General features: G+C 39.8%; 1 protein-coding gene across 1 annotated transcript; it reads left to right on the top strand.

The window, feature by feature from the left end:
* The first annotated feature begins 800 nt into the window (after positions 1 to 800).
* Positions 801 to 24,769, top strand: LOC143723131 (collagen alpha-3(VI) chain-like). The gene is made up of 20 exons (XM_077215121.1): positions 801 to 1,031; positions 4,161 to 4,269; positions 6,149 to 6,745; positions 7,362 to 7,955; positions 8,169 to 8,783; positions 9,083 to 9,688; positions 12,102 to 12,701; positions 12,796 to 13,386; positions 13,601 to 14,188; positions 14,366 to 14,956; positions 15,375 to 15,956; positions 16,685 to 17,284; positions 17,654 to 18,253; positions 18,441 to 19,037; positions 19,520 to 20,119; positions 20,389 to 20,988; positions 21,356 to 21,955; positions 22,143 to 22,739; positions 23,223 to 23,822; positions 24,092 to 24,769. The coding sequence occupies exons 2-20, from the start codon at positions 4,173 to 4,175 to the stop codon at positions 24,760 to 24,762; spliced, it is 10,926 nt and encodes a 3,641-aa protein (XP_077071236.1). The 5' UTR covers positions 801 to 1,031; positions 4,161 to 4,172; the 3' UTR covers positions 24,763 to 24,769.

Genomic DNA, 24,769 nt, shown 5'->3' with positions numbered 1-24,769 from the left:
AGGTGTTATCTGGGCTCAATTAGATGTGTTTTCTAATATTACTTTTTAGATTAAACACAGCAGTAAGTGTCTTTATCTCTCAGGACTTACCCCTCACTTTGATCCACCCATCTTAGGTCAGCTCATACTGACATCAACTAGAAAATAACTTCATTGTGTGGGATACGCTATTGTTATTGAACTTTTGTTACATCATTTTGACACATCTCATATATCACATAACATTTAAACATGTTATTCATTATCTGGATGTGTTTTCTGGTCATGTTACTATTGAATCTGATGTGATTGTAACTGATTTACATGTCTTTGTGTGTTATTTTGGCCATATAATAAGTGCAAAAATATTATTTTTTGCAAAAATAATATTTATACTTTTTATGCTGGGTTAATTTCTTCACAATCAGAAACAAATGCTCCCACCCATAGCTCTGTTTGTCACAGCCAAACAAGTCCAATACAGAAAGTGTTTTTTTCTTCTTCTTCTACGTTTCTGCTCCACACCTTTTTTATTTAGAGACTTGCTAGAAACTTCATATATTGTGTTTGTGATTAGCCAAGGATTCAAGTCGAGATGGAGCGATGTAAGGAGAAAGAAAAACTGGCTTTGGTTTGTTACATCACCTTCTCAATAAGGAACAGCCATACCAAATACGGCCTTGGGTCTGTTTCTCATTTATGACTCTCTCACTCTCTTTTTTCTCCTCTTTGTGCTTTTTCCTTCTCTCTGAGGAGGAAAAAGTAGGAGGCGTGGAAACATTGTGTGGCTTTTCTCCAGGATTCTCTGAGTTGTGTGTTCTGTCCCAGGCTGGAGTGAGTGGCACTGCTCCTCTGGAGAGCACACAGTCAGCTCAACTGACGAGAGTCTCACAGCAAAGCTCAAGCACACAACTGATCAGCATCATCTCTGTCCGACCCATCCAGAACAGTTCACAGAAGGAAGATATCAGATAGAAGATAATGACCTAAGAGTTGTCGTTTTGCAGATATTTGAAATTTGAAATTGAAAATCTGAATTCTCTATTCCAGGGGTAAGTGGCTTAATTGTGCAAATACATCTTTGTAAAAGGAGCGTTTAAGTGCATGAGTGAGACTGTGCAAGATGGTGTGGTCTTTAGTGTGTTTTGAGGCATGCATTCTAAAAAATTTGCTAAAATCCATTTGACTAAAATCTGCTGTTGCATACGCCTTTTTTACCCTATAAAGCTTGGTTTGTTTGTATGGCTATTCCAATGCACAGAATGTGTAGACAGTTTTACTTCTTAATTATAGTTTCAATGTTAATAATTTACTGGGTACAGTAAATTCCAAAGCTTTGGGAGAAACAGGGAATTTTTCTTGCACCACAGGAAGAGGCATTGCAGAAGAGGCAGAGCAAAGTGCTCAGATAATAGAATACACGAGGAAGGGTTCTGTGCTAAGGGTGTGTTCAGAGTAAGAACTTCAGCAGGATATTTTTTGAGACAACTGTTACATGTAATCAAGTGTTTGTGATATGGTTGCACATAACCTAATTGATTCTGGTGTGTAAAATCCACATTTTACTAGATGTTTTGTAGAACCCTCTGCCCAGCACTGTAAAGACATGATGTGAAACACTTTTTCCACTGTCCCTGCCAGATGGAAAAAGAATGCTGGGAGAGTTAGAGCTCAGACATTAAACTTAAGTGAAGCAGAACCAGATGTGGACCCTTGAAAACACCAGAAAAATTAGATTATTTTCCATTGACATACATACAGGAATACAGACATAATTGTCACACATGCAACACCGTAGGGTACTAATAATCACAGTTTAGGGGTATATAAGGTTTAGAGGTGTTATAAGGTGTAAAGGTTTACCTCTTATAGTATTGTCCCAGTGACAAGCTAAAGGTAAAAAGATTTTCCCCCAAGTGTGGCCTTTCCAATGTTGGGCCAGCTTTAAGAAAGACTGACATGGAGAGGTTGTTATCCCCCCTTAAACCACTAGAGGCCAATGTTGAGACACCTTGTAATACTCATTTGGTGCTTTGGCTTTCAGACTGAGCTTAAGTGGGCAGGGATTGAATTTGGTTCAAACTATGTTTTTCATCTCATTACTGTTCCTTGGGCTGAAACCTTTAATAACCTTTAATGAATGAGGCAGCAAAATCATGCTGGAAAATCCTGTGAGAGATTTCCATGATTTGAAAGTTTAATATTTTTGCAATGTGCAGTTGATTTTATTGTTGTTTTTGCCTCTGATTCATAGAGTTTGTAATGATTTCAATTTATTTGTTAGTTCTTTCTTTGTACAGTGACAACAATTCACATGGAAATGCCAAGTTTTTCATATGGCTGTACTTGTAGTTATTGCTTCTCAGACACACTGCTGTTTAGCACATGCAGTTCTCATTATGTTATATAGTGTACGTTTCCATGTAACACCATTGTGTGCTGAAGTCTGAAAATATTTGTAATTATTCTGCATCCAAATAAACTAAATGCCAACCGAAAGAACTCACAAAGTAATCTTGTTTATGGACCTCTTATTTTCGATTTTAGCTGTGATAGATGTGATCAATAAGTTTTGTTCTGTTGTTCTGTTAGCATTGATTTGGTAGAAATTTATGTTGCAGTTCATGCTATTTATTTGTGTTCCTGGTCTTTTGTATACAATGCACGTAATTCATTTATAATATATATATATATATATATATATATATATATATATATATATATATATATATATATATATATATATATATATATATATGGGTAAGGAGAGACCCTGATTGTAAAGCGCTTTGTGTGTACAATAATAAAATATGCTATAAATGCTTCATTCATTCAATTATTCATATATATATAGATAGATAGATAGATAGATAGATAGATAGATAGATAGATAGATAGATAGATAGATAGATAGATAGATAGATAGATAGATAGAAGTTTACTTATGGAAGTAAAAATGTTGTTAACAACGCTTGTTTTGTTAACAATGATGTTTTTAAACAAATATTTTTTAAAGAGTAGCCTACAACATAATTGCAGTTAATTCTTTGTGTTGTAAAATTGCAGGTGAATTTCAAATAAATTAATTAAAACCATGATTTAAAGGCATATTTCATTCGATATTGAACTAAATAAAACTGGAATGTTTGACTTGGGCCAAGAAATCATTTTTCAGAACAAATGAAACTGTCCCAAATGGCTTTGGTAACTTTACTTCGTTAACAGATATATATATATATATATATATATATATATATATATATATATATATATATATATATATATATATATATATATATATATAGGCTAACTCTAATTGATATAGTGTGTATTTTTTTAAAGTTTTTTAAAACGTGTTTTGTCCCGACTCTCAAGAATCAGTTATATATAAATTAATATATATTCCTCAGGTTTTTTATTTTATCATATGTGCGTGCATGGTAACATGGCAGCCAACCACCAAATCAAATTATTTTGTACTGTGACTCAAGGATTCCAAGTTCAGCAACTCTGAGACTGATGTGATGGAATCATGTCATTTTCCTATACTCCAGTCTAAAAGTTTTTACAACAGTACTTTTCAGTGTGATTCTGAGCTCAACAAGGAGGGGACAGTCTGTGTCCTGGCGTCTGTCCACATGTTATTGCATTTTTGTTTGTGTCCAGTACTCTGATGCTTTTTTTTTCTCTTAATGTGTGGACCTCTTAGTGCTTTTCGGTTTTTACTGGCAAGTGAGGGCAGTTGATGTGGGAATACATCCTTTTCCTCCTGAAATCTGACAGCTATTTGGATTTGGGTCATGGGGTGGAAACAGGTCACATAAATCTCACTGTGCTACCAAAACTTTTCCTCTCCTCCTAAAAATAAGCGTAAACAGTCCTGAGGTATTTCAGAGAATGTTTATGTCATATTTTATGAGAAAATATGAGAACAAAAACAACCCAATAGAATATTCATCTTTTGATACCTATAATTTGATAGCAAAACATTACAGAGCTGTGGATGAACAACAGTCATATGTGTTTGTGACATTGCAAGTGAGTACAAGTTCTGGCATAAAGTGATGATGTGTGAGAGCAACAAAGCTTCAAAGGTGTATGGTGTATATATACTGTATAGTATGGTGTAAATTCTTCCCAAAAACTTAAAAGCAGTTTTTGTTTTTTTGTTTTTTTTTCAGCTGTCTATTCCGATGCTTTTGTGGACAATGGGGAAGAACCGGTTGTTACTGTATGCCCTTTTGGGTATAATGGCTTTTGGTCTATTCCCAAAACTTGAAGCTCAGGATGGTAAGTTTAGTCCAGCATTTTTTTTCCTTTTCTTTTTTTTTCTTTTATTTTTCTTTGAGATGTAAACTTTCAGTTATTGGTGAAGACATGTTAATTTACTGTGCTGCGGACAATACACAAGTACACATCATAAATGTTTCCTTTGATTGGAAAGAGAGCTTAAAATTAAGTGTTTTTGAAGTCTAAAGACAGTGAAGAGAAACATCTACAGTTTCAGTAAAGGGGGTTGAGCACGTATTTAAATAACTGATTTAAATACTGTAAAGCTATTCAGAGTGGTGTGTTGTAGTTTGTTTAGAGCTCTCAATGATCAAGAAGAATTCAACAGAACACTGAATTTTAAGTTTATCCTGAAGGGTCTCAAGAGCTGTATACTGTCAGCATCAGGAATGGCCACAGACAGTTAATATTGACAACGGGTAATTCATGCAAAATGTTCCCAGAAATAACCCAATTAACCATTCCCCCACACTGATAACATGACTAGTTTTGTCACAGTCACATTTTCTGCATGCTGTGACTCTGACACATTTTCTGAGTTTTTAGTGCCTTTGCACAAAGGGGCGTGAGATAATGGATTTGAACAGATTTTCAACACCACCAACATCCATCCAACTGTCTTTCTGTCTCTCATCATCCGTTCACTAATTTATCCATAATTTTTCCATGAAAAAATAAAGAAATAGATTCACTTCAAATCTGATTCCTAAATTCTTTTAAATATGGCAAGGTGTCACTGATTTTTGTCTTTGAGACTTTAGAGATCATCAGCAGCTGATGATGGCTAACCACCCAGCACAGCTTATGTCTTGAGAGCTTAATGTCTGATACTTATGTGTGTGCTGACTGTCTTCACTGTGTAACCATATGTATATAAAAAAAAGTTTCTTCCACAATTGATACAGTGATGAACCCATGTTTTCATCTTTGAAATGTTTACCATGCATTTTTCACTTAATTCAAACATTAAATACCCCATGAATCAAAATTTAGTTTTAGAAGTAGTTAAAATAGTAATAGAAGTTTTGTCCCTTTTACTCAATATGCGATTTCCTTTTAGCCATCAATATTTTTTTTTTTGAAAATCAGGCCTAATGTATTGATGACTTGTTTTACTGATGTCCCTCACCCTAATATCTGCTGCAACCGATTATCTAGCAGTAGCCTAAATTATGGCTCATGTCTGTGACATAACTAAAGATTATTGGCTATTTAAAAATGACATAAGAGCTTCAATACAGTATATCCAGTATATCCTGGAAAAACGTTTTGTTTCAACAGGAATTATGTTATAACAAGAAATAAAACTGTGCTCATTGAGTGATTTCATTGAGTCTTCAAATAATCAAATATGTGAAAAATGCAAGTGCAGTTGAAATAAGTAACAGTAAAAGTGATTTTAAAGAAGTCCAAAGATGAGACAGAAGGGTCATGACTGGTGCTGTTATCACTGAATACTGTAACATGAGTCTGCATGGTCTGACTGAACACAAGAAGATGGAAAGATTCCATTGCTCAGGCAGCCTTTAGAGGTGGCCAAATACATATACAGAAACTTTGTAATGTACACACAATTATTCTAAATACACTGTAAATCAAATCCCCACATCATAACTGTAAATTAAAACCCCACAACAATTCTAACCACAATTTCAGATTATGAAAATTAGAAAGTTGCAGAGCATCTTCCTTGTTTCAGCAGACATGCAGTATGATATGTTTGTGTTGTTTTTTTATGATGGATTGTAATTATCCATGATTATGTTTTATGCTTGCACCCTTCCCCTGTCTCCCTCTTTTCGTTTTTTTTTTCTTAACCCACACATTTTGCATTATATTTTGTTGGTTTCTCTGCCCTCTCTCCACTTCTCCTTCAAAGCCTCTGGGTCAGCCGACCTTATACTCTTAATTGACGGATCAGAGAGCGTTGGAGCTGCCAACTTCCTCCTCGTCAGTGAATTGGCTGTCCAAGTGATTGAGGGGCTTGCCGTGGGCAGGGACGCAATCCGTGTAGCCCTCGTGCTTTATGGTGCCGATCCCGAGATTCAATTCTATCTCAATAGCTATGACAACAAAGAGAGTATCCTCAGTGCTATCCGGGGACTTAAGTACCCTGGCGGGATTGAATCAAATCTGGGGGCCGCCTTGGAGGAGGTGGTAGACAGTCTGTTGGGCCAAGATGCAGGAGGCAGGTCAGCGGAAGGGGTGCCCCAGGCACTGGTGGTAATCAGTGCTGGGGAGTCCACTGATGATGTCAGTCAGGGCGAGAGGGCCCTAAAGCAGGCCAGTGTGTACACCTTTGGTATTGCTGCGGGTGATTCTGCTATTGCCCAACTGGAAGCTATTGCTACAGACAAAAGCTTTGTTCTGTCCGCTCCTGATGTCAGAACAGTGGCAAGCATGGGTGACCAGATACTGCCATACATTAATGGGGTCGCCGAGCGCTCCATTGTGATTCAAACAGATTTCACAGAAGGTATGTATTTACCATATGAGAGGGATTCCATAGAGAAACTGAAGAAAAAGGAAATAATAACAGTACATTATCACGGGCGTGGACATCTAAACAAATAAAATATATATATATATATATATTTTTTTTTTTAGGTGAAAGTGTAAAGGTTTTAGTGGCCCAAAATGTATATATTTATTTTTAAACAACATACGCATGCTGTGTTTACAAATGAGCCATACAAACATTTTTTTAATTTTATTTCAAATTTTCAGAGTTTGTGTTTTCTATAAGATACAATATTTAGACTAAACCAAGAGTAGCACATCATGCAACCCATTAACCCTCCTTGCATATTTATATTCAGGATATTATTAAATTTAGGTCATAGCATTCGGATCTATTTCTACACTTCGAAATAAATTATCACTTTATGCTAATTGATTTCCATTATTTTTACTACTTGTATGATTTATATATGCTAGTTTTATGGCAAGTAAAAAAATGGTGATAGTTAATACATGTATCTGTAAAACATCATACATTTTAAATAAATGATGATAGCTAACTTCTTCATAGGTTACCTGATTTTGGTTCGAATTTGCAGAAGGACTAAGTAGATTTTTTTTTTTTTTTTTAGCTTTGGCTGTTGGGAAAAGAGATATCATTTTCCTCATTGACAGTAGCATGGGTGCCACCTTTATCAATGCAGTTCGAGAATTCATCAAAAGGTTTATTGACACCATGCCAATTGGACCGGATCAGGTGCAGGTCGGAGTGGCCATGTTCTCCACCACCCCAAGGTCGGAGATCAACCTCAACTCATATAGTTCAAAAGAATCCCTAAGCTCTGCTCTCGCAAGAATAAAACCCAAACCTTCGGTTGAAGTCAACATCGGGGCTGCCCTGGATTTTGTGAGAACCAGCATGCTCAGACCTGAGAGTGGGAGCCGCATTGAAGATCAAGTGACACAGCTTGTGTTGCTCCTGACCAGCAAAAAATCTAAAGACAGTGTCCAACAGCCAGCTGAAGCTCTTCGCCAAATGGGTGTTCTGACTTTGGCTGCAGGCTCCAAAGCTGCTGATCAGGCTGAGCTCAGACAAATAGCTTTTGATGAAACTGTGGTTTTCATCATGAAGGACTTCAGGATGTTGCTGCGCAACCCCAGAGAAATCATATCCCCTCTCTCTACATTGACTGGTGTTGTTGTGACAGATGGTCCAACTGAAACGGGTAATATTCTACAAAAATACTCATTTTGTTTATATAAAAAATGCAGATTGTGTTATTAGGTTAAATATAGGTAAACAAAATACTGTACAAAACTATATATATATTTTAATGCACTTTTGCCCATTGAGACTGTCTTATAGGCTATTGAGATTCTTGAACTTCATTTTAAAGGTACTTAGACATCTAAAATTGTGGTTATATAAAATCTTCTAGGCCCAGTTGTGGATGTTACTACAGTCCACACCCAAAAAGTTGTCCGAGACATTGTCTTCTTGGTGGATGGATCTACCTACAGTGGATATTACTTGCAACCTGTGCTGGACTTCATCACTGGCGTGGTAAACAGACTAGACGTTCGACCTGAGCGAGTGCGCATTGGACTAATGCAGTTTGCTGAGGAGCAGAAAACTGAATTTCATCTGAACACTCACAACACCAAACAGGATGTTCTCTCTGCCATTGCTCAGCTGAGTTTGATGGGAGGACGTGCATTGAAAACTGGCGCAGCCCTAGAGTATGCCCTAACCAACCACTTCCAGCCCTCAGTTGGGTCTCGTAGGAGACAGGGGATCCAGCAGGTACTGGTGCTAATAACAGGAGGACCATCTCAAGATGAAGTCAAGACGATTGCTGACCGTGTAGCTATAGAGGGTGTTTTGACTTTTGCTGTTGGAGTTGGCCAAGTGGAAGAGAGTTTCCTTAAAACTGTTGCTTTTGTTGAAAATTTGGCATACTACAGAGAAAATTATGCTGATTTGTCAAGTGTTGTTGACGAGATTATGACACCACTGATCACTGTTGTTGGGGAGACTGATACAGCAATAACAGGTAAGCTGAATCATGCTGATATGACTTCATAAAAAAATCTTTCAGTTTAGTTAAAATAATGTTTTAGTTAATAAATTAATACTTATATAATGAATAATATAAAACAATTATTTTATTATAATATAATATAAAAAACACTGTCACATTGGTCAACATATAAAAAATACTTTTTGCTCCTCTCTTTTTTAACACTTACATTGTTTCACTTTTGTATTCAGAAATGTACAATGTAACTTCTTGTAGACATTTAAGCATTTTATTGTATTTCATTAATATTTATTTTTTTAAATCTTCCACAGAGATTGCAACACCTGGTCCCTCAGGTGGAGAACGGGATGTTGCATTCTTGATCGATGGCTCTGATGATGTCCGAGGTGACTTTCCCTATATCCGTGACTTCATTTCCAAAGTAATTGAGCCTTTGGATATAGGCTTTAATAAAGTGCGAGTTTCTGTGGTCCAGCATAGCGAGAGACCAAGTCCTAGCTTCTACCTGAACACTTACCAAACCAAAGATGAGGTGCTGAGAGCTGTAAATGGACTCACTCTGACAGGTGGCAGAAGCTTGAATACTGGTGCTGCCTTGACTTTCATGAAAAACACCATCTTGTCACCATCATATGGTAGTCGATCTGGCGAAAATGTTCCCCAGTTTTTGATCGTTTTGACGGGGGGAAGATCAAGAGATAGTGTCAAAGAACCTGCGGTAGCCCTAAAGACTGATGGAGTTGTACCTTTTGGTGTTGGAGTGAAAAATGCAGATCCTAAACAGATTGAGGCCATCTCTCACAATCCATCATTTGCTTTCAATGTGAAGGAATTCAGCCAGCTCAATACAGTTCAGGAAAAGCTCAGGAACTATGTGAACCTTCCAGATCAAGGACTGAAGGTCTTTTTAGAGAAAGGTAAGAACATTTTAGCTTTTTATTTTGCTGTGGCCTTCTATAGGTTTTTTTTTGGGGGGGGGGGGGGGGGGGGGTTTCTCATTGGTTTACTGGTATGTTTTATGCCAAACATATCGCAAAAAAATGTTGTGTTCCTTTTGGATGGTTCTGATGGTACTAAAAGTGGATTTGGTGCAGTGTGTGATTTTTTCAAAGAGTTGTTGAGAAACTTTATGTGGAGGAGAGAAAATACAGAGTATCTGTGGTTCAGTAACAGTGACAATCAAGTGGTTGACTTCTATCTCAAAACCTACTCAACAAAGATGGAGGTTCTAAATGCTATTAAGGTCCTGAACCACAAAGGTGGACAAATAGCTAACACTGGTGCAGCCCTCCAATTTGTGAGGCAACAGGTTTTCACTTCTTCATCAGGGAGTAGACGACTACTCTGCTGAGTAGCAGATCATCTAGTGATGAAATAATAGCACCTGCCATGGCCATGCTATGAAAAATCTTGAAATAGGGATAGTAAGCATTGGTGTGAAAAATGCAGATCCAAATGAGCTGAAAACTGTATAAATCCAGTCTAAATGCACACATTATATTGATTGGTTTGATGATCTTCCTTTAGTAGAGCCACACATTGTTTCAACTCTTAAGAATATCCCGAAAGAATATTGAGAAATTCCTAAAACAGAAGTTCTAGACACAGCTGGTAAGAGCTTTCACTATAAGCAATAAATAAACAATTATTTGTGTTTAAGTTTAGGCATTGAATCTGCTACACACCTTAAATATAAATGTCATATAAATTGCTATATATATATTATGTTTTAGGATGCGTGGAACTGACAATTCTTTCTTACTTAAATCTTTCTTCTTAAGTATATTCTCATGTCTTCCATGTCTTTAGTTGACATCTTTTGCACATAAAGATGTTCATTCCATGGATGTATTTTTGAACTGTCCTTGCAAAAACTTTTTCTTTTTCAACGCTGTTCACATCCTGACCCATACAATAAGTTTTGAGGGGTCGATGTCACTGATATTCTTTGATTTACTTGCATATTTTGTACACTTGTACACTTTTATAGCTTTTGCTATTCAATTTAAACATTGAATGATTCAGATGTATTCCAATATCCTTTTCTTTTTCTTTTCTTGGTAACTTGCCTGATACAGGAATTAACAAACGGGATATAGTTTTTCTCCTTGATGGCTCAGATGACTCCAGAAATGGATTTCTTGTCATCCGTGAGTTTATTAGGAGAATGGCAGAGGATCTTGCCATTGACCAGGACATTGTTCGAGTTGCTGTAATACAGTACAGTGAAGATACTTCGACTCATTTTCTACTTAATACTTACAATAGTAAGAAAGCTGTAATTTATGCTATTAATGGCCTCACAGCAAAAGGTGGAAGAAACCCAAATACTGGGGCAGCGTTACAGTATGTCAGGGACCATGTTTTCATTACTGCTTCTGGAAGTAGACATCAGCTAGGAGTCCCTCAGCTGTTGATTTTAATGACTGGTGGAGGGTCCAGTGATGATGTGGCAGGTCCTGCTGAAGATCTAAAAAATTTTGGAGTTCTGTCCATTGCCATTGGAATAAAGAATGTTGTAGAGGCAGAGCTCCAAAGCATAGCATTTTCACCTAGATTTCTTTTTAATATTCCAGTTTTTGGTGAACTTTTACATATACAGCCTGATATCCTCTCCTTTATCAAATCCAAAATGGAAATAGAACCCCCTACTATCATTGGTAAGAAAAACTACACTCGTAATTTTCTTAAAATTCAAGCTTTTTCTTATGACTTTAGACATTTGATAGTTTGGACATGAAAATCTACTTTCTTCACTAAACTACTCGCTTCAACCATGAGGCCATTTATTGATTGATTCAGCTAAACATATGTTAAAGCCTGGCAATTAATGGCCTTTGCCACTAAATATTTACTATTTTCCTGTTCTGTTCATCTTTTGCTTTGTCCATCAGAGAACTTTCATGATTTTCCACTGGTTCTCTCAACCATGAAAGAGTCTTACTTCTTGCGGAGATTCCTCTTCAGTTTAAGCTCTTGTTTGAGCCAATGATTTCTTAATCATTGTTGGGGTTTGATCAATAGCAACTCCTTGTTCTTCCCTTTTTCTGTTATAGTTGCTTGATTGATCTTATTCATGTGAGTGTGAAAATACACTAGTAATATTCTCTCATAATGGATTTTTTTGTTTCAGATATTGTCAGCATATTCTTAAAGACAGAAAAGAAATATAGCAAAGTGTATTTGAATGTAAATTTGATTAAAATCATTGTTCACATTTGAATTTTATTGTTAATAACATAGGAAATATTACTGTGTGATGAAGTTTTGTCTTACACTTTTTATAAGAGTTAAGGCCATTTTACTAAAGCCATTTAATTTTCATCCCAGTTGAATTGGATGCAGCTCAAAGAGACATTGTCTTTATTCTGGATGGGTCTGATGACACCAGGGATGCGTTTAAACAGATGTGTCATTTTGTTCAAAGAGTCGTGGACAAACTCAATATCGGGCTTAGTGGAGACAGAGTGTCTTTAGTCCAATACAGCAGAGAGCCAAGTGTCCATTTTTACCTGAACACACATGCCACAAAGCAAGAAGTTCTCAATTCAATTGAGACTCTGCAACACCAGGGAGGAAATCCCCTCAACACAGGAAGAGCCCTTGATTATGCAAAAAAGAACATGTTCATTGCCTCTTCTGGGAGCAGACTCCTGGATGGGGTTCCTCAGATTCTTGTGCTTGTGACTGGAGGAAGGTCCCATGATGATGTTAGAGCTCCAGCTGCTGCTCTGAAACAGGACCAAATTGTACCATTTAGTGTTGGCAATCAAAATGCAGATGTTATTCAACTCCAGGCAATCTCGTATACCCCTGGTCATACCCTTACTGTTCCTCAGTTTGATGACCTTCAAACCATAGAGCAGAAACTTTTATCATATGTAAAAATAGTTCCTCGTCAGCCTAGGAGGATTCCACCAACTGCAACAGGTACGGATAAAATGTCTGTTTTTTATGTGTTTGATTTAAAGGTGTTATGGACTAGTGACATAACTATATGTATATTTATGCTCCATTGCAACAGATGCTGGAAAAGCAGATGTTGTTTTTTTAATCGATGCCTCTGATGGCACAAAGGAAAGTTTCTTAGGAATGCAAAACTTTGTTCAGACCCTGGTTCAGAAACTGAATGTGGCACCAAATAATGATCGTGTTTCAGTGGCCCAGTACAGTGATGATGCAGCTTTTGATTTTCTTTTGAATACACATTCGTCATCAGACGATGTTATAAATCATGTGAAACGTCTAATTCATAAAGGAGGAAGGCTGCGTCTCACTGGGGCAGCCTTACAGTATGTAAAGGACAACATCTTTACTGCTGCTGCAGGAAGTAGATATTTGGAGGGTGTGACACAGTTTCTAATTCTGCTGAGTTCTGGAAGGTCTAATGATGACATACGTGGTCCAGTCAAAGCTTTGAAAGATATCGGTGTCATTTCATTAAGTATTGGCACCACAAATGCTGATACACTTGAGTTACAAACAATATCCCATCAACCAAACTACTTTTTCATTTCTGAATTTGAGAACATTCTCGATGTTCAAGATAATATCTTCGCATTAATAAAAGGGGTATCTTACCAACGGCTACCGACAATGACTTCTCAGGTCTCTGGTAAGAGATTTATTTGATTTCTTAATGTATGTGTGTATGTACACCAGCCACTGACATCAGTATTTTATGTATTATAGCACATGATAGAATAAACAATTCCATCACACATTCTTACATAATCTTTAGATCAATGTAGACACATGATCTAGTGTTGTAGAATGTGTTATTAAAGTCCTCTTATAGTAAATCTTTTTGTCTCATTTCTTTATTACAGAATCTGCTAAAAGGGATGTTGCATTTCTTATTGATGGGTCTGATGATTCTAAAATTGGTTTTGAGGCAATTCGCAATTTTATCCAGAGGGTAGTTGAGAGTCTAAATGTGGAGGAAGATCTCGATAGGGTGGCGGTTGTTCAGTACAGTCGGGATCCCACAGCTAATTTTTATCTCAGCTCATACTCAACCAAAAAAGAGGTACTAAATTCCATACGGTCTATGAGGCACAAAAGTGGAAGGCCACAGAACACTGGAGCTGCTCTACTGTTTATTAAAGAAAATATATTTACACAATCCTCTGGAAGCAGACGTCATGAGGATGTACCTCAGATTCTGTACTTATTTAGTGGTGGTAGATCTGGTGATGATGTCAGAATCATTTCACAGAATTTAAGAGAAAACAGCATAAAAGTATTTACAATTGGCACAAGAAATGCTGACACACTTGAGTTACAGACAATGTCTTCAACTCCAGCCTATGCTTTCTCTGTTCCTGACTTCACCTCCATCAACAGCATTGTCCAAAGAGTTGCCTCTGTTTTGACAAGTGGTGATGAAATTCCTGAGCAACTTCCAACTCCTGAGGGTAAGAATTCTAATAACTGATATCTTTTCTTGAACATGCTGTTATGTTAAACGAAGAAGACACTTACAGATGCAGACAGATGTACTGTATGAACTGTAATTCTGGCTTCTATATAATTGTTGTTAAAATACTGTTGTCTTTCCTTCATGGAAATATTATTCCCTTTATTTATTTTAGGCAAGGCTTTGGGTGCAGGAAGAAATATTGTGTTTCTTATTGACGGATCTGATAATGCTAGTGATAGATTCACATCTATACGTGAATTTGTGGCCAATTTGGCAGAAACATTTGATGTTGGTCAAGAAAAAGATCGAATTGCTGTTGTGCAGTTCAGCAATACTGCAGCAACAAGCTTTAATCTCAGTAAATACTCATCCTCTTCTGAGGTGACAGATGCTGTACGCAACCTCAAACCAATAGGGGGAAGGCCACAATATATTGGCCAGGCTCTACAATTTGTTAGAGACAATATTTTTACCCCAAGAGTTGGAAGTCAGCAAATAGACAGTGTTAGCCAAAATCTTGTGCTTGTGGCTGGTGGCAGATCAAGAGATTCTCCTCGTGGACCTGCTAATGCACTAAAGAGTATGGGAGTAGCCATGTTTGCCATTGGGTCAAGGCTGACAGATCCCATTGAAATGGAAGCAATTTCTTCTCGGACAGATTATGCCATGGCTGTTTATGATTTTCATGAATTAAAAAATGTCCGTCAAAACCTCCTGACAAAACTTATGGGTGAAAGACAAAAAGGAGACACTGAAGTTGATGGTAAGAATTAAAAATAATACATGTTAAAACTTGAAAGATTTGAATAAGTTTATTGAAGTTCTAAGAATACATGTTGAGGGTTATAGGCCTGTGGTTTTCAATCCTTGTCCTGGGGACCCACTGCTCTGCACATCTTCCTTACTTAGAGAGACATACAAAAAGTGCAGAGCGATGGGTTCCCAGGACCAGGATTGAAAACCACTGTTATAGGCTGATCATTTCAAGTTTATGCTTTTTTTATTTTTTTTTATTTTTTTTGGTTGTTTGAAATCTGAATTAGATAGAAAGCTACAGAATTTTATTGAAATTTATTTACATTTTATGTATGCGTCTCGTGCAATTGTATATGATTAGTAATTTAACTAAACAAGGAAGCTGAATCATTTAAATCTTTCTGATCCTATTATTGCAATTCTAGGCACAGGATTTAAAAGGGATATTGCTTTTCTTGTGGATGGTTCGGACAGTACAAGAAGAGGATTTCCAGAAATACGTGATTTTCTGTACAACATTATCACAAATGTTAATGTGGGAATTGATAACGATAGAATCTCAATAATTCAATACAGCAATGTGGCTGTGGCAAATTTTTATTTAAATTCATTCTTAAGAAAGGAAGATGTATTGAATGCGGTAAAAGTGCTTAGCCATAAAGGTGGAAGGCCCTTAAACACAGGATTTGCCCTTCGATACGTAAAGGAAAATATCTTTATAAGCGCCTCAGGGAGCAGGCACAAAGAAGGTACCCCTCAAATATTAATTCTTTTGACTAGTGGAAAGTCCAGGGACAGCATTTCTGAAGCAGCATTTGCTCTTAAAAAAAATGGGGTAATAATATATGGAATAGGAGGAAAGTACTCAGACTCTGATGAATTACAGACAATTTCTTCTGAAAATAATGTGCTCTCATTGGCTGACTTCAGTGAATTATCAAAAATCCAAGTACAGCTACTGGAAGCAATGAAATCCAACCCAAGTTACAACAAAAAGGAATTGATAGGTAAGTGTAATACTGCTTCCTTAAAATAATAAGTGAAATTATTAGCTAACACTTTACAATACGGGTGCACTAACATGCTTAACGAATGCACAGATAATCCTGAGTAAATGTATGATTCTGTTCTTCATCATGAAAGTTTTCTGCAAGTGTTTTAAAGCCATATCAGTCTAAACTTCTGATATATGGTTTATATATAAACACATTCATATTCAACTACAGGTAAAAGTGAATTTTGCATAACAGGTACCTTTATTACTAGATGATGATGAGGCATTAATCCATGATAACACGTTTGATTAATAGCAGTTAATATATGACTAATATATTAATAACATTTTTTATTAGTTGCTGATCCAGCAATCATTAGTAAATAGCCTTGTTTGTCATGAGTCATACATTAACTCAAGATTATCTGTGAATAAGTTAATAATAAATTAAATGCATATTAGTGTACCTGTAATGTTACCAATGTTTCTTTAATAAACAGAAATGCATTATTATTATTATTATTATTATTATTATTATTAGGTTAAAAATCTGGCTATTATGATATGATATATTTCAATAATTGAAATTAAACATTTGTATTTCTTCTCCGGAAAAATAATTTAATAAAATAATAATTTTCAACTATAACATTCTTATTAATAATGTGTATTGTAACATGCAATTAGAATGAAATCAAAGGTAATGTATTGTGCTACCTTATTTCACTGTTTGTTTCATAGCTGAGGTTGATAGAAAGAGGAGAGATGTTGTCTTCCTGCTGGATGGATCAGATGGCACTAGGAATGGGTTCCCTGCAATGAAAGAATTTGTGCAAAGAATGGTGGAGAAATTAGAAGTAGCTGAGAACAGAGATCACATTTCTGTGGTTCAGTACAGCAGAGACCCAGAGGCCCATTTCTATCTAAATAGCTACACGACAAAGGTAGAGGTTCTTGACCGTGTCAGAGGTCTGAGACACAAAGGAGGTAGACCCCTCAACACGGGGGCAGCTCTCCAGTACGTCATAGACAATATATTTGCAGCCTCCTCCGGCAGCAGACGGTTGGAGGGTGTGCCGCAGATACTGATCTTGCTTAGTGAGGGAAGGTCATTTGACAGTGTTGATGCAGCAGCCTCCTCTCTGAAAGAGCTTGGCGTCTTGACCTTTGGAATTGGAACAAGGGGCTCTGATAGCAGAGAACTGCAGAGAATCTCATACGAACCCAATTATGCTCTATCCGTGTCCGACTTCAGTGAGCTTCCAAATGTCCAAGAGCAGCTGCTGGCCTCTGTCAAGGCTGTTTCAATTCCCATCACTCCAACTTCACAGACTGTTACCGGTACGTGCGTTGCATTACTTTGCAATACGCTGTGTCTCGTTTTTCTTCGTGATGTCCCTACTTTTTTTTTAACCATAGCTTAGAGCAGGGATAGGCAACTCCGGTCCTCGAGGGCCTGCAGAGTTTAGCTCCAACCCTCACAAAAATTATTTTTTAGTAATCCTGAAAACATTGATTAGCTTGTTCAGGTGTGTTTAATTAGGGTTGGAGCTAAACTCTAAACTCTGCAGGAAAGTGGCCCTTGAGGACCGGAGTTGCCCATCCCTGGCTTAGAGAGTTAATGAGGTGATGAACTGATGTGTCATTCTGAAGGTTTATGAATGTTATGCACATTACTTGGTGTTAATGATGCTGTTTTCCCCCTCCTAGCTGATTACGTCACTCCCAGAAAGGACATAGTGTTTCTGCTGGACGGTTCAGATGGCACTAGGAATTCTTTCCCAGCCATGCGTGATTTTTTGCAGAGAGTAGTGGAGCAGAACACCATAGAGGCAAACAGAGACCGTGTTTCTGTGGTGCAGTACAGTAGAGAAGCCGAGGTCCATTTCTATCTAAATAGCTACACGACAAAGGAAGAGGTTCTTGACCGTGTCAGAGGTCTGAGACACAAAGGTGGTAGACCCCTCAACACGGGGGCAGCTCTGCAGTACGCCAGAGACAATGTATTTACTGCCTCCTCCGGCAGCAGACGGTTGGAGGGTGTGCCGCAGATACTGATCTTGCTTAGCGGGGGAAGGTCATTCGACAGTGTTGATGCAGCAGCCTCCTCTCTGAAAGAGCTTGGCATCTTGACCTTTGGAATTGGATCGAGGGGCTCTGATAGCAGAGAACTGCAGAGAATCTCATACGACCCCAATTATGCTCTTTCCGTGTCCGACTTCAGTGAGCTTCCAAATGTCCAAGAGCAGCTGCTGGCCTCTGTCCAGGCTGTTGCAATGCCAATCACTCCAACTTCACCAACTCTCACTGGTATGTGCATGGCATAACTTTATGACAGCCAGCTCACAGGCTTTGCTTTGTTGATCTCCCTAAGTAGTAATGAGAAGCGGGACCCTTACCCAAAGCTTAGGTAGTCGATGTGGTTGTTGAATTCATGTGACATTTTTAAGATGTTTTGAAATTACTTGGTGTTAATGATGCTGATTTCTTTTCCTAGCTGATGACGCCATACCCAGAAAGGACGTAGTGTTTATGCTGGACGGTTCAGATGGCACTAGAAATACATTCCCAGCAATGCGTGATTTTGTGCAAAGAGTAGTGGAGCAATTCGACATAGAGGCAAACAGAGACCGTGTTTCTGTGGTGCAGTACAGTAGAGACGCTGAGGTCAATTTTTATCTGAATACCTACGCAACAAAAGTGGAGATCCTGAACACTGTCAGAGGTCTGAGGCATAGAGGAGGGAGACCCCTCAACACAGGGGCAGCTCTCCAGTACGTGAGGGACAGTGTCTTCACCACCTCTGCGGGGAGTAGAAAGCAAGAGGGTGTCCCTCAGATTCTTATCCTCCTCAGTGGAGGACGGTCAAGCGATAACATAGATACACCTGCCTCCGCCCTAAAAGAGAGCGGAATCTTGATTTTTGGCATCGGCACCAGAAATTCGAGCAGAGAGGTGCAGAGAATTGCCAACGACCCTACCTATGCACAGCCCATCAATGAATTCTCTGACCTTCCCAGTGTCCAGCAGCAGTTTATCAGCTCCCTCAACAACGTGCTTGTACGAGTCAAGCCGATGACACCTACTGCGGGGGGTAAGAAAGATTATCACATGTCTCTAGAAAACAGCACACTGAGCCCTCCTTGCAAAGAGTGCCGTAGACACTAAATGGTTTATGTCAGCGATGCATGTTAGCAGAGGCGGGGGAAATTAGCCTAACAAGCAATGGGTTTGAACTCTCTGGGGGGTTCAACATTGTTGAGTTTTAAAGTGTTTGTGTATTCGCTCGTTCATCAGTTTTAGGCACAGTTTTTGTCTTTTGATGAAAATATCATTTAAATTGTAGACCTCATTTTGCCGTATTCAGTAAGCTTAAGCAGTTTTACTCTGGCCCAAATGATATGCTATTTTAGCAGACAGTAATAACATTTGACTGTTAGATTGGCTGTAAAATAGATGAAAGGATAGGAGCGTTTTTTGCCTTTTGTAGTTACCGGCTAGAGTACACACACGTCCACAGACAATATCAGATACCCAGGGCTCACGTGACTTTGTGTTCCATTCCATTACCCATAGCTGAGCGAAGGATGGCTAGGAAGGATGTTGTGTTTCTGCTGGATGGTTCAGATGGCACAAGGAGCTCTTTCCCTGCCATTCGTGACTTTGTTGAGAGGATGGTAGAGAGACTGAATCTGTCTGAGAAAAGAGACCATGTGTCTGTGGTCCAGTACAGCAGAGATCCAGAGGCCCATTTCTATCTTAACACATACTCAAGAAAGGAGGATGTGCTTGACACGCTCAGGGGTCTGAGGCACAAAGGAGGAAGACCCCTCAACACAGGGGCAGCTCTGCAGTACGTGAGGGACAATGTCTTCACTGCCTCCTCTGGAAGCAGACTTGTAGAAGGTGTGCCTCAGTTACTGATCCTGCTGAGTGGTGGAAAGTCATTTGATAATGTTGACACACCAGCCTCATCCCTGAAAGAGCTGGGAGTGCTTATCTTTGCGATAGGGTCGAGGAGCTCAGACAGCAGGGAACTCCAGAAGATCTCCAATGAGCCTAGTTATGCACTCTCAGTGAGTGACTTTGCTGACCTTCCCAGTGTTCAACAGCAGATTTTCACCTACATTAACACAGCCTTTGTAGAGGGAACGTCTATCACCACCACCACGATAGGTAAGAAAAAAGCCAAACCGGCTTCCTGTAATTCCTCTCCTTTTATTATGGTCGTAGAGAAATGTGCCATATTGTTGCTCTAGTTCTAATGAGTTGCAGAAGGAAATGTATTTCCCCCTGAAGAGTAAAACTTTACGGAAGGTGACGCAATAACGAAAACACAAAAAGCATAATCGAGCGCCAAGTGTGTAATGCATTCTGTTTTTGTTTTTGTCTTTTTCTCTCCTTACAATGTCCCCCACCTGACCCACGAATATGTCTGTTTTTAGCTGAGGGGCGTAGACAGAGGAGAGATGTTGTCTTCCTGCTGGATGGATCGGATGACACTAGGAATGGGTTTCCAGCAATGAAAGAATTTGTGCAAAGAATGGTGGAGAAATTGGAAGTAGCTGAGAACAGAGATCACGTTTCTGTGGTCCAGTACAGCAGAGACCCAGACGCCCATTTCTATCTAAACACGTACGAGACAAAGGAAGAAATTCTTGACAGTGTCAGAGGTCTGCGGCACAAAGGAGGCAGACCCCTCCACACGGGGGCAGCGCTCCAGTACATCATAGACAATGTCTTTACTGCCTCCTCCGGCAGCAGACGGTTGGAGGGTGTGCCGCAGATACTGATCTTGCTTAGCGGGGGAAGGTCATTTGACAGTGTTGAGGCAGCAGCTTCCTCTCTGAAAGAGCTTGGCATCTTGACTTTTGGAATAGGATCGAGGGGCTCTGATAGCAGAGAATTGCAGAGAATTTCATACGACCCCAATTATGCTCTGTCCGTGTCCGACTTCAGTGAGCTTCCAAATGTCCAAGAGCAGCTGCTGGCCTCTGTCAAGACTGTTTCAATTCCCATCACTCCAACTTCACAGACTGTTACCGGTACGTGCGTTGCAGTACTTTGCAATACGCTGTGTCTCGTTTTTCTTCGTGATGTCCCTACTTTTTTTAACCATAGCTTAGAGCAGGGATAGGCAACTCCGGTCCTCGAGGGCCTGCAGAGTTTAGCTCCAACCCTCACAAAAATGATTTTTTAGTAATCCTGAAAACATTGATTAGCTTGTTCAGGTGTGTTTAATTAGGGTTGGAGCTAAACTCTAAACTCTGCAGGAAAGTGGCCCTTGAGGACCGGAGTTGCCCATCCCTGGCTTAGAGAGTTAATGAGGTGATGAACTGATGTGTCATTCTGAAGGTTTATGAACGTTATGCACATTACTTGGTGTTAATGATGCTGTTTTCCCCCTCCTAGCTGATTACGTCACTCCCAGAAAGGACATAGTGTTTCTGCTGGACGGTTCAGATGGCACTAGGAATTCTTTCCCAGCCATGCGTGATTTTTTGCAGAGAGTAGTGGAGCAGAACACCATAGAGGCAAACAGAGACCGTGTTTCTGTGGTGCAGTACAGTAGAGAAGCCGAGGTCCATTTCTATCTAAATAGCTACACGATAAAGGAAGAGGTTCTTGACCGTGTCAGAGGTCTGAGACATAAAGGTGGTAGACCCCTCAACACGGGGGCAGCTCTGCAGTACGCCAGAGACAATGTATTTACTGCCTCCTCCGGCAGCAGACGGTTGGAGGGTGTGCCGCAGATACTGATCTTGCTTAGCGGGGGAAGGTCATTCGACAGTGTTGATGCAGCAGCCTCCTCTCTGAAAGAGCTTGGCATCTTGACCTTTGGAATTGGATCGAGGGGCTCTGATAGCAGAGAACTGCAGAGAATCTCATACGACCCCAATTATGCTCTTTCCGTGTCCGACTTCAGTGAGCTTCCAAATGTCCAAGAGCAGCTGCTGGCCTCTGTACAGGCTGTTGCAATGCAAATCACTCCAACTTCACCAACTCTCACTGGTATGTGCATGGCATAACTTTATGACAGCCAGCTCACAGGCTTTGCTTTGTTGATCTCCCTAAGTAGTAATGAGCAGCGGGACCCTTACCCAAAGCTTAGGTAGTCGATGTGGTTGTTGAATTCATGTGACATTTTTAAGATGTTTTGAAATTACTTGGTGTTAATGATGCTGATTTCTTTTCCTAGCTGATGACGCCATACCCAGAAAGGACATAGTGTTTATGCTGGACGGTTCAGATGGCACTAGAAATACATTCACAGAAATGCGTGATTTTGTGCAAAGAGTAGTGGAGCAATTCGACATAGAGGCAAACAGAGACCGTGTTTCTGTGGTGCAGTACAGTAGAGACGCTGAGGTCAATTTTTATCTGAATACCTACGGAACAAAAGTGGAGATCCTGAACACTGTCAGAGGTCTGAGGCATAGAGGAGGGAGACCCCTCAACACAGGGGCAGCTCTCCAGTACGTGAGGGACAGTGTCTTCACCACCTCTGCGGGGAGTAGAAAGCAAGAGGGTGTCCCTCAGATTCTTATCCTCCTCAGTGGAGGACGGTCAAGCGATAACATAGATACACCTGCCTCCGCCCTAAAAGAGAGCGGAATCTTGATTTTTGGCATCGGCACCAGAAATTCGAGCAGAGAGGTGCAGAGAATTGCCAACGACCCTACCTATGCACAGCCCATCAATGAATTCTCTGACCTTCCCAGTGTCCAGCAGCAGTTTATCAGCTCCCTCAACAACGTGCTTGTACGAGTCAAGCCGATGACACCTACTGCGGGGGGTAAGAAAGATTATCACACGTCTCTAGAAAACAGCACACTGAGCCCTCCTTGCAAAGAGTGCCGTAGACACTAAATGGTTTATGTCAGCGATGCATGTTAGCAGAGGCGGGGGAAATTAGCCTAACAAGCAATGGGATTGAACTCTCTGGGGGGTTCAGCATTGTTGAGTTTTAAAGTGTTTGTGTATTCGCTCGTTCATCAGTTTTAGGCACAGTTTTTGTCTTTTGATGAAAATATCATTTAAATTGTAGACCTCATTTTGCCGTACTCAGTAAGCTTAAGCAGTTTTACTCTGGCCCAAATGATATGCTATTTTAGCAGACAGTAATAACATTTGACTGTTAGATTGGCTGTAAAATAGATGAAAGGATAGGAGCGTTTTTTTGCCTTTTGTAGTTACCGGCTAGAGTACACACACGTCCACAGACAATGTCAGATACCCAGGGCTCACGTGACTTTGTGTTCCATTCCATTACCCATAGCTGAGCGAAGGATGGCTAGGAAGGATGTTGTGTTTCTGCTGGATGGTTCAGATGGCACAAGGAGCTCTTTCCCTGCAATGCGTGACTTTGTTGGGAGGATGGTAGAGAGACTGAATGTGTCTGAGAAAAGAGACCATGTGTCTGTGGTCCAGTACAGCAGAGATCCAGAGGCCCATTTCTATCTTAACACATACTCAAGAAAGGAGGATGTGCTTGACACGCTCAGGGGTCTGAGGCACAAAGGAGGAAGACCCCTCAACACAGGGGCAGCTCTGCAGTACGTGAGGGACAATGTCTTCACTGCCTCCTCTGGAAGCAGACTTGTAGAAGGTGTGCCTCAGTTACTGATCCTGCTGAGTGGTGGAAAGTCATTTGATAATGTTGACACACCAGCCTCATCCCTGAAAGAGCTGGGAGTGCTTATCTTTGCGATAGGGTCGAGGAGCTCAGACAGCAGGGAACTCCAGAAGATCTCCAATGAGCCTAGTTATGCACTCTCAGTGAGTGACTTTTTTGACCTTCCCAGTGTTCAACAGCAGATTTTCACCAACATTAACACAGCCTTTGTAGAGGGAACGTCTATCACCACCACCACGATAGGTAAGAAAAAAGCCAAACCGGCTTCCTGTAATTCCTCTCCTTTTATTATTGTCGTAGAGAAATGTGCCATATTGTTGCTCTAGTTCTAATGAGTTGCAGAAGGAAATGTATTTCCTCCTGAAGAGTAAAACTTTACGGAAGGTGACGCAATATCGAAAACACAAAAAGCATAATCGAGCGCCAAGTGTGTAATGCATTCTGTTTTTGTTTTTGTTTTTTTCTCTTCTTACAATGTCCCCCACCTGACCCACGAATATGTCTGTTTTTAGCTGAGGGGCGTAGACAGAGGAGAGATGTTGTCTTCCTGCTGGATGGATCGGATGCCACTAGGAATGGGTTTCCAGCAATGAAAGAATTTGTGCAAAGAATGGTGGAGAAATTGGAAGTAGCTGAGAACAGAGATCACATTTCTGTGGTCCAGTACAGCAGAGACCCAGAGGCCCATTTCTATCTAAACACGTACGAGACAAAGGAAGAAATTCTTGACAGTGTCAGAGGTCTGCGGCACAAAGGAGGCAGACCCCTCCACACGGGGGCAGCGCTCCAGTACGTCATAGACAATGTCTTTACTGCCTCCTCCGGCAGCAGACGGTTGGAGGGTGTGCCGCAGATACTGGTTTTGCTTAGCGGGGGAAGATCATTTGACAGTGTTGAGGCAGCAGCTTCCTCTCTGAAAGAGCTTGGCATCTTGACTTTTGGAATAGGATCGAGGGGCTCTGATAGCAGAGAATTGCAGAGAATTTCATACGACCCCAATTATGCTCTGTCCGTGTCTGACTTCAGTGAGCTTCCAAATGTCCAAGAGCAGCTGCTGGCCTCTGTCAAGACTGTTTCAATTCCCATCACTCCAACTTCACAGACTGTTACCGGTACGTGCGTTGCAGTACTTTGCAATACGCTGTGTCTCGTTTTTCTTCGTGATGTCCCTACTTTTTTTTAACCATAGC

This window comes from Siphateles boraxobius, unplaced genomic scaffold (genome assembly GCF_051911475.1).
Source record: "Siphateles boraxobius isolate OS27281-9 unplaced genomic scaffold, OSU_SipBor_1 7, whole genome shotgun sequence".
NCBI lineage: Eukaryota > Metazoa > Chordata > Actinopteri > Cypriniformes > Leuciscidae > Siphateles > Siphateles boraxobius.
This window is presented reverse-complemented; position numbering and strand designations above follow the sequence as displayed.